The 11,296-nt window shown below is 33.8% G+C and overlaps 1 protein-coding gene across 1 annotated transcript; it reads left to right on the forward strand.

The window, feature by feature from the left end:
* Positions 1 to 2,750: 2,750 nt before the first annotated feature.
* Positions 2,751 to 5,792, forward strand: LOC100796622 (zinc finger CCCH domain-containing protein 48). The gene is made up of 7 exons (XM_041009753.1): positions 2,751 to 3,768; positions 4,076 to 4,261; positions 4,362 to 4,463; positions 4,561 to 4,710; positions 4,835 to 5,014; positions 5,149 to 5,246; positions 5,351 to 5,792. Exons 1-7 carry the CDS (start codon positions 3,364 to 3,366, stop codon positions 5,493 to 5,495), a joined length of 1,266 nt encoding a protein of 421 aa, XP_040865687.1. The 5' UTR covers positions 2,751 to 3,363; the 3' UTR covers positions 5,496 to 5,792.
* The last annotated feature ends 5,504 nt before the right edge of the window (positions 5,793 to 11,296 follow it).

Here is an 11,296-nt window from a genome sequence, read left to right on the forward strand (position 1 = left end):
AATATTTTTTTAATTTATATTTCAAAATTAGATTGTGTCTGTTTTTTATAAAGTTTAATATTAAAATTTCATCTATTTAAAATATAAAATTGAAAATTTGCATGTGGAGAAAATTGAATTGTCTTATCCAAATAAAAACTTTAAAATTGAAGAAATTTGAATTGATTTATCCAAACAAAGCATGTAAAAAATAAATGAAATTAAAATCAAAGCAAGTTAAATTCTAAACATTTCAAATTCCTTAGAATTTTAAAATTTCTAATCCAAACAAAAGGTAACGTCACACACTAGAAATAATTTTATAAATAGACATTTTGGTTCCTGACTTTTGACCCTTTTTGCAGTCCCTATCTTTTTGAAATGTTAAAAATAGTCCCTATCTTTGCATAAGTTTTGCAAAATAGTCATTGCCATTAAATTTGAAAGTAACGTCGTTAGTGAGGTACATTATTGGCAATTTTAATCCCACATAGACTATCCAACGTGACAAATTATCCCAGATTGTGACACGTAGACTGGACTTTGATACAAAATTTAAAAAGTTGTCAAATATTTTCTTCTTCACTTGCTTCTTCTTCCTCAAATTAGGGTTTCTAAAGCTTCTCTCCTCTCAATTCCAACATGGTGGAGTCTTAAGTGTGTGTTTCTCCCTAGTCTTATTTGTTCCCCTCGCTCCATCTTTTTCCTCTCCTCACTTCATCTTTTTCCTAGTGGGCTTTGATTTCTCCATGTCTGCAAGTGACAGTTCTTCTACATTTTCTGGTAGAATCATTCGTCGTTACCACCATGGAAGACGTACAGCTATTCTAACTGCAAGAAAAAGGAGAAACCCAAGAAGAAAACTAAGTTTCTAATCCTTCTTCTGTCACAAGAGAATCAATGATAGTGACTAATTTGAACTTTCAAATTGAAGCATTGCAGAAGAAAATGAGAAATTTAGCAAACATTGTGTTGTTAGGTTTTTCAATTTTAATTTTAATGTTAGTTTTAGGGGAAATATATTTTAGGAAAAATTTGTAGTAACATCTTTTGATATTATAAGTGTTGTTTTGCTAAAGAAATATTGTGAATGAAGTTCCTCAAGGTTTTATTGCTACTGTCAATTACTTTGCAGTTCCTCAAGTTTTTCAGTTGAAATTTGATTTGAGTCTATCTACTGTCAATTACTTTGCAGAACAATAGAGTGACTCTCAACTTGATCAAATATCATATAATTGGTTATACTTTTCTGGTGTTGATTGCATACATCTAAAGCATAATTATCTAAAAAATCTATATAAGTCATTAAACTATCCTAAAATCATTACCATGGAAGAAGCCTACAAATTGGTTGAAGAAATGATAAAACTAAAGCAAACCATCCACCGGAGAGCAATTATCAAAGTGTCTCACTTTAGATTTAGCATTTGTGATAGTTTCAGATATCTTGGTAGACTCATCCTGTGCTCTGGCCAGTGATTCCTTGCACACAGTCTCCTTTTTTCCAATGTCTTCTTTTCTGCTTCACATCGTTCCAATTCTCTCTTGATACTTTCAACGATCTTTTTGCTTTTAGTAATGGTCATTCCTTGTTCTCTCTAATTCAAAGTTCAAATACCAGCTCCAAAACAATGTGTAAATTACAAGAGAAAGAGAAGAATAGGACATTAAATCATGTGATTATTTTTCAAACACTACAAGCTGCTTTAAGGTTTAACAGTGGTCCTAGTCCATATGAATAGTTCCTTACTATTATGGAAATTGTACAAATGCAGAGAAAATTGCTAGCACGAATTCCTCCAAAGTCTGCATAAAAGCTCCAACACCTGAGCAGAAAACTACTAGCAAATTTCATTTGACACTTCCTAAACCAAAGAACCAACATGGCTCGACCATAATTTCATTTCAGACTAAAGCATATGATGCGCACACGCACCACTGCATGCTAGTTAAGTACCGTAAGCTTTCACACCATAAACCAAAATACTCAAGCTTTCATAGATAAGTACCATAATGTTTAGGTCATTCAAGCTTTCAAATGTAATAATCTCGACTCATGTCAGCTGACAAATATTTTCAGCATACTTTGACAAAAAAAAAACTCCATTTGATATCAGCCGAAAAATAGTCTTGGTTGATGTTGATTTTAAAACATCACCAATTATGATCAGACAAAACAATCTTAGTTAAAATTATCAATATTTTATATTTTTAAATTATTAAAAATTGAAAAATATTTTTTAATTAATATTTCAAAATTAGATTGTGTTTGTTTTCTATAAAGTTTAATATTGAAATTTCATCTATTTAAAATATAAAAATGAAATTTTGCATATGTAAAAAATTGAACTGCCTTATCTAAACAAATGATTTAAAATTCAAGAAATTTGAATTAATATATCCAAACAAAGCATCTGAAAAATAAAATAAATTAAAATCAAAACAATTTTAATTATACGCATTTAAAATTCTCTAAAATTTTAAAATTTCTAATCCAAACAAAAGGTAACTTCACACACTAGAAATAATTTTATAAATTGAAACTCAAAACAAATATTTTCATAAGTAAATTCAAACTATCTTCAAAATATTAAATTTCAGAAATGATTATCTTTTTTGAAAGAAAATAACTATCTATTTTTAAGCCTTAATTTATCCTTATATGACGGCTAATGTCCTTTTTTTAAAAAATAAAAAATAAAAATCCTATATCTCATCTTATTGTTGCGTGCTTTACAAGCTAACAGAGAAACTATAAATAAGCCTAACACAACATTGGCAACAAACACCAACGTTTGATTAAGAAAATAGAAGCCTTATTTTGCTCTGTGTTCTTTCTCTCAACAATCGTTCCAACAAATCAAGCTACGTTTCTACCACTCAGGTTTGTTTCTCCGAACGCGAAAATCTAATACTTCTTTTAGGGTTTGTGATGGATGATCTACGAGAATCTATGTTCTATCCGACTTCATTTATCTCAGTGAAGCTTAGGGTTCCTTTCAATTTATTTATTTCGGGGTTTTCATAAGGATCGGCAATACCCTAATTTGGGGTTTGGGCAGAGTCTCTAATGACGTTGCTGATCAGGGTTAAATTATTGGTCTTTGATCCAAGTCTTCAATGGGTTTTGATCTGGATGTTGTTGATCTTCCTCGATCAACATAGTTTTGTTGCCGTTCATCACTTGCTTTACGATTGTTATTTTGGGAATGGAAAATTTGGGAGCCAAAAGGTTTTGGGTTTTGGATGAAGAATTAAGTCTATGGCTGGGATTTAATCATTGAGTTAATGACTGAAAGCATGAGCCATGGAGAATTTTATTGATAGGATACAGTACCTGATCTGGGATGTCATTACAATGCCATGTTTGTTTCTTAGAATATCATGGATACAAAGTTTGCACGAAGGACTGAGCGCATTGGTAGTACAACATGCTCTTATTGGAGAGCTGGAAGATGTAACAGGAATCGTTGCAGATTTTTGCACATAGAGACACCATCTCCCCCTGCTGCTTGTGGTTATGGCAATACTGCATATAGCTACGGAAAAAAGCCCCATTCCTCCTCTGAGAATACCCCGAAATATGGTTCAAAGAAAGCATTGCTTGGAGATAATGGAGATAGAGGAGATGCAACAAGGGTTGCTAAGGCTTTCAAGAAATCATCACCAAGGATATGTAAATACTGGATCAACAACAATTGTGTACATGGTGAACAATGCCTGTATCTGCATTCATGGTTTCGTGGTGATGGGTTTTCCACAGTAACGAAACTTCATGAACATAAGAAGGTACTTGACTCTTGAACCTCCATTTAGTATTTAACACACCGAAATTATATTTAAAGTTCTTTCATAGTTCATTTTTAGCATAATGATTAAATCAAAATTGATATCTGACTTAATAATCGACTAATGTTTTAACAATTATTGATTACAGTCAGAGTTTTATAATCTAACTATATGCTAGAATAACGGAATAAGTTTTTTTTTGAAAAAGCATTCTCTTCCCTTGTTTCCTAGGAAATGCTAGAATTTGTGAGCCTCTGCATCATGTTAATATTTTTGTTAGTAGTTAAATTAAAGCTTTTGACATCAGGTTATCACTGGCATCGCACTTCCTGTTGGATCCGACAAACTTTATTCTGGCAGCACTGATGGGACAGTTAGGATATGGGACTGCCATACTGGTCAATGTGCTAAAGTCATCAATCTTGGTGCTGAGGTTACCTCTTTGATCAGTGAGGGGTCATGGATTTTTGTTGGTCTGCAAAATGCTGTCAAGGTAAGCTCTTATCTGTCATTGTTTTGTTTTGATGTATGATAATGTCTAATTATAGGAGTAGTACATGCAAACTGATTATGTGGCTGTGGTTGTTGTGAAGGCTTGGAATATCCAGACCATGTCAGAGTTTACTCTTGATGGACCCAAAGGCCGAGTCCGTGCCATGACTGTTGGCAACAATACACTCTTTGCTGGTGCAGAGGTAACTAACCATGTTATTAATATTGTCCAATGATATTCCCCTAACCGAATTCTTTTTTTCTGGGGTGAGTTAAAATTTGTTTTATTTAAAATTTCAGGATGGTGTCATTTTTGCTTGGAGAGGAAGCTCTAAAGCCGATTCTCCTTTTGAACTGGTTGCGTCACTCACTGGCCACACTAAAGCAGTGGTTTGTCTGGCGGTTGGATGCAAGATGATGTACTCCGGGTCCATGGACCAAAGCATAAAGGTATGTCTGCTGTTGAGGATTCTATTTTTCTTTATTAACATGAGAATTTTTTCTGAGAAAAGGATATGTAATTTTCTTTGAACTGTCCTATAACGACCGGATGTTGTTATTTTGTCTTCTTCAGGTCTGGGACATGGATACATTACAGTGTACAATGACACTAAATGATCATACTGACGTAGTCACATCCCTTATCTGTTGGGATCAATATCTGTTGTCAAGTTCATCTGACCGCACAATTAAGGTCTGGGCTTGCATTGAAGCAGGATCTTTGGAAGTGATATATACACACACCGAAGAAAATGTAAGCGTTGACTTAATCTTATGTGTTGAAATATCATTTGGTGTTATTTTCATGTGTAAGAAGTCAAGCTGATATTTCTTATAATGCTGACGAGTTGGTCAATCTCCTAAGTTGATGATTTTTTTATATTACAGGGTGTTGTTTCACTTTTTGGGATGTCTGATGCAGAGGGAAAGCCAATATTATTTTCCTCGTGCAGAGACAATTCAGTTCACATGTATGAATTGCCATCGTAAGTAAATCTAAATTATTCACGTTTCTTTTTGTTACTGTACCTCCGTCATGGTAATATTTCTTATTTTTTTGTTGAATCCTCTGATGATGTTTTTTCAACAGATTTTCAGAGAGGGGACGTTTATTTGCCAATAAAGATGTGGCATTAATTGAGTTAGGTCCTGGTGGCCTCTTCTTCACTGGAGATGAGAGTGGTTTGCTGATGGTATGGAAATGGTTGGAGGTACCCAAGGTGGCATCCTCATGACATGTGTTTCCTTTCAACATTGGAGTTGTATTATCCCATCTATTTCCTCTTGAAGTAGATGGCGATAAGGATGAATTTATTTGTCTGAGCAGTAAATTCACTATAAAAACAATTGTATAGAAATTGACAATTTTATAGAAATACCAATTTCATTCTTTTATATTCTTCCCAGCAGATGTAATGTTCTCCTGCTTTGATAAATATATTACTATTGTAAGTAACATGGTTTGTAATGAAGTCCGTTTTCAAATTCTTTCCATCATTATCAAAGAATACATTTTTGGAATCCAAATATAAGTTCGACCCAAAATATAGTTTTTCTTACTTGTTAAAAATCGTTATTGTAATTCAATTATTTTGGCATTACTGCTATTGTAATTCAATACATATATTTTGGAGGAGTGTGGGGGCGTGGGTGTCATCATCTACACCTGAGCCTTCATCATAATCACCATCTGTCTAGACAACATCTTCATCTTTTGTTCAAGAGAAGAACCAGATGAATTAACTTCCACCTACCTGATGAACCCTAGAGGATCTCCTGTCACCCATGCCATTGTAAGCATTAGAGGCCTATAGTTGTGGAAAGAAAATAGGAAGGGGAAATTGAGACTCCATATTTTGTTGACTCCGCAACAGTGGTTTTTTTTTTTTCAGTTACAATATAGACTGTTTCTAGTAATTCTGTCCGGGTGTTAATGATTGAAATGAATTTGTATTAACATAGCAGGATCTTGTGATATTCTTTGAACCATTGTACCTTGTGGCCCAGTTTCTTTGGAAAGTTACCATGTCATATTCGTATTACTATGTCAAAATATTGTTTCACTCCTCAGAAGCTTAGACGAGGGAGCAAGTAGAGAAACAGCCGTGTAGAGCTGCCTAGCTCAGTTTACGTTCAGAAAATTATTTTAAACATTCTATATGTTTCTTGTTATTATCCCGTGAATATAAAAATTAAACCAAGAAAAATATTGCACTGCAAATAAGCATGTCTTCATAGTTTTACCATACACTTTTGGAAGCTTCAAGTTCTCAATTTTGTTTGATGGGTTATAGAAAGCTTTGGAAAGCTTGATTTTTCTTCTTATTATTCCGAGAATATGAAAGCAATGGAGGAAAGATATTGCATAGCTAAAAACGTATGTCGTCCTAAGTATACTATACACGTTGAAAGCTGCTGCTGCTTGAAGTTTTTGTAACGTAAAAACTTTACACTGTCATATTCGAGTGAACTTCATTTTAGTTCTCATATATATTTTTATAGAAACATCATGCGTACGTGGTATTAGTATTTTCTAATAGACGATTATCACATCATCCGTTAATAATGACAAGGACCAGAATCGTAAAATAATAAATAGTGACAACAACGATAATAAAATAATTTATCAAAATTAAAATTATAATGTAACTACATAAGTTAAATATGAACAAAATTATAATAACATTCTTAAGATTTGGTCAAATTACATAAATATTTTTGTTTTTTTTTTGTAACTCTGGGACAAATCTCTTCTTATTGTTTGAAAAAATATTACACGGATTCTTCATTCTACTTAACACACCCTCCTTTGAATCAAGGCTAAAATGCATTGTTTGGTCATTCCATTTTATTAAATATGGGATTTTATTTCCCTTATTTAATTAGACATTTAAATATTTTAACCTTTTGTGATATTTTTTAGTGTACTTGGTGCACTATTCTGATCCCGTTTTAAATTTAGACTCCCCAAGCACTATAATTATAGAATTTAAGAAATAAATATATTTGAAACGAAATTATAAGCAACTTTCATGGAAGAAAATAACATGAATTATAAATTCAGTAGTGTGTTTGCATGGAGCAATTCAACAAGAGAATTCATTTTTTCAAAGAATTTTAAAGAATTCATGATAAAATGTCTTGTTTTGATAGAATATTTGAAATGAGATTTAATTTTAGGTATGAATCAATTTGATTGACTAAAACAGTGAGATTTTAAATTCTCTAAAAAATTATAGAATTTGAAATTCTTTCTTCGGAGATGCTCACTCTAACTCACGACGTTCTTGCTCGCGACTGATTCTCGCTCAACACTCGCAACTATGGGTGATCAAATTTTTTACGGTCGACAACAACATAAGTTGTTTTTTACTGACGTTGGCCGAGAATTTTTCGGTCAGAATTTTTTTGTATCATGTCAACCTAAGCTATTTTTTGCCGATATCGACTAATATTTTTTTTAGATGATGTTGGTTAGGGTTATTTTCTCACTGACGTCATTCATGGGAATTTTTTGCTAACGTCGGCCAAGGATTTTTTTGGCCGTTGTCATCCAGGTTTTTTCAGTTGATGTCGACAAATGTTTTTTTACCCGATGTTGACTAGATTTTTTCTACTGACATCGGTCATGGCTAACTTTTCAGCCAACGTCAACTAGGTTTTCCAGCCAACATTAGCCAAAGTTATTTTTTAGCCAATATCGGGCAGGATTATTTTTCCGCCGATGTTAGCTAAGGTGTTGTCATACACTAGTTTCGTCTGGGGAGCATTTTTTGTCGGCATGTGACATCTGTTTGACCACTTCAAAATGTTTAATACCCATTGCCATGAGATCCGTAAAGTTTCAGGACCTTTCGGAAAGAAAACAGCCAAAAACACAAAAGTGGGGGGTGAACTTATCAAACATAGGGGTGCACTCAGGAAACTTCATCCAGAACATTCTAGAAGGGGGGTGAACTTATAAATTATGGGGTGCATTCAGAAATCTTTCTCAAGAAGCCTCTTGGCGGCAACCACCTCCATTTATTTAAACAATGGCGTTTGGGGCATCTGGGGCATCCGTAATGCTTCCGTAAAATTTCCAAAAACCTTGGGTTAGCATATTTCACTTAATATTGGTGAAAGGGAAGAGAAAAAAGAGGAAAATCAAGTCCAAAATGCTTCTGTAAGGCTTCCATAACTTTTCTGTAAAGTACGAAAAGGGGGGTGAACTTAGTAATTGAGTGCGCTCAGAAATCTTCCTCAAGAAGCCTCTGGGCGGCAAGCACCTCCCCATTACTCCTATAAATAGGGGGAGGAGGTTGAGTTTCAAGGGTCCCTGACCTCTATGCTAAGCATTTCAGCTGTTTTGGGTGGAAAAAAAATGTGTTTCCATGAAGAAAATCCAAATCGAGGTGCTTCCGTAACACTTCCGAGACGTTTTCATGAGCAAATCCGTGAAGATTTTCCGTCGTTCTTCACCGTTCTTCGTTCGTTCTTCGGTCTTCAACTAATAAGTGTTCCAATCTGAGACTTTCAATTCATTTCTTATTTTGTTTGCTTTCATCTTCATCTCGTTCACTTTCGATTTTCTTTTCTTCCGTTTTTAACGAGCTTTAACCGATCGTTTAAGCCGTTATCTCGCCTAATAAAATGAATTTCAACCGATCATTTGTGTTGTAATCTCGTTTAATCACTGTTAAAATAAAATCCAACCGATCGTTCATGTTGTAACCTCGGTTAAATAAAAAAATGCAAAATAATAATAAAATAATCAAAATATCTTGAAAAAAATATAATAAAATAATCAAAATATCTTGAAAAAAATAATAATAAAATAATCAAAATATCTTTGAATAAAGTAATCAAAAAAATCAATCAGACATTTTTCTTTGGAAGTTTCCTTGAATGAATTGACTAATAACCAAAGTGAAACTAAGGCTAAAATCAACTCACAAATCAAGTTTTGTCCGCAAAAGTCACTTAAAACCGTTTTAAGGTCCAACGCCTTAAACGGTTCTCTTTGCTTTTATCGGTTAACATGGACCGTTCAAAAGTATAAAATCAACCCATAACATTACCGCTTTTGCAAGAACTACATAGGTCTGAGTTCCTCATCGCAATTGAGGATACGTAGGAGCAAAAGCCCCGCTTTTGTCGACCATCCCAAGAGATCGTTAATGGTCCAACGCCTTAACGTTTCTCTCCTTTCAAAAAAACAAGAGATCGTTAATGTTGGATCGAGTGGCCTCAGAATAATTAAGAAGGGGGAGTTGAATTAATGATTAATGTGTCTTGACTAATTAAAATTTATCCTTCTTAATATTACTAGATTCAATTAGGCTTTACTACTAAGTTATGATAAAGTAAAGAACAAAAACAAGATTTATACTGGTTCGGCAACAACCTGTGCCTACGTCCAGTCCCCAAGCAACCACTAATTCTTGAGATTTCTAATAACCTTGTAAAATCCTTTACAAGCAAAGATCCATAAGGGATGTACCGTCCATTGTTCTCTTTGAACAACCAAGTGGATGTACGCTCCACTTGAACTGATCCAAAAGAGATGTACCCTCTCTTGTTCTCAGTATCACAACCCAAGTAGATGTACGCTCTACTTGTACCACAAAGGATGTACGCTCCAATGTGTTAAGACAAAGAATTCTTAGGCGGTTAGCCCCTTGAATCTTTGTAAGGGGAAACAAAAGATATCTCAGGCGGTTAGTCGTTTGAAATCTTTTGTTTAAAGGGAAAGGGAAGAATCAAAAGAATTCTCAAGCGGCTACTCCTTTGAATCTTTTGTCAAGAGGGAGAAGGGAGAATCAAAAGAATTCTCTGGCGGTTAGTCCTTTGAATCTTTTGGCAAGAGGGAGAAGGAAGAAAAGATAGCACACTTTTGTTTTCTACAGAATTTCCACTTGCAGAAAAAAAAAAGTTTTGAAACAAAGTTTAGAAAGCTTTTTGGCAAAGAAAAAGCAATGGCAATGGTTAGAGAAAGATTGTGAAAAAGAATTGCTTGGAAGAATATCATACATATGTTAAACGTGTGCCAAAGTCATGCTTTTATAGACTCTTCATGTCTGGTCAAAGAAACCATTGGAAGAGTTGTGACTTTAGAGAAAACCATGTTAAGAGTTATAACTCTTAACTTTTTCTTCAAAACTGTTCACCGGTAATCGATTACCACAAAGGTGTAATTGATTACACAATGTGTTTTATGAAAAGTTGTGACTCTTCACAATTGGATTTGAATTCCAACGTTCAGATTCACTTGTAATCGATTACTAATATAGTGTAATCGATTACACTATTTGAAAATCATTTTGGAACGTTATAAATCATTTGAAAACCAAACTGGTAATTGGTAATCGATTACCAGAGAGTAATCACTATGGTAACTTAGAAAATTTGAGAAAATTCTTTTGTATAACAAAATTGTGCTATTTGGTTTTTGAAAAAATCTTTTAATAGTTATTCTATATGAAGTCTTGACATTTTGCTTCTTGATTTCTTTTCTTGAATCTTGAATCTTGGATTGGATTCTTGATGCTTGATCTTGAAGTCTTGAATCAATCACTTGGGCTTTTGGCATCATCAAAATTGCTTGGTTCATCATCATGAAACTTGCTTCTATAGTTAATGGTTCAATGCCTTAATGTTTCTCTTCTTTCACCCTAATAGATCGTTAATGGTCCAACGCCTTAAAACGACTTTTGTTCGGTTTAAATTGATCTTGTGGAAAAAGATCAAAACAATTTAACCAATGTTTAGTTTTGAAAGAATTACGTAGGTCTGATTTTCTCATTGCAATTAAGGAATACGTAGGAGCGAGGGAAACACCCTTGTCGACCACAAAAAGAAAAAAAATACAAAAAGGCCCATAAAATGCTAAAAAAACATAAAAAAGGGAAAAATACATAAATTTTGAAGTCATGTCTTGCACACTTGATTAGAGGTTGTCGTCCTTTGTGATGGACGCGTGGGGTGCTAATACCTTCCCCGTGCGTAAAAACAAATCCCAAATCTTTCACACTTAAAGTTCGTAGACCACACGTTC

The sequence above is a fragment of the Glycine max genome, chromosome 15 (genome assembly GCF_000004515.6).
Source record: "Glycine max cultivar Williams 82 chromosome 15, Glycine_max_v4.0, whole genome shotgun sequence".
NCBI classification, from domain to species: Eukaryota; Viridiplantae; Streptophyta; class Magnoliopsida; order Fabales; family Fabaceae; genus Glycine; species Glycine max.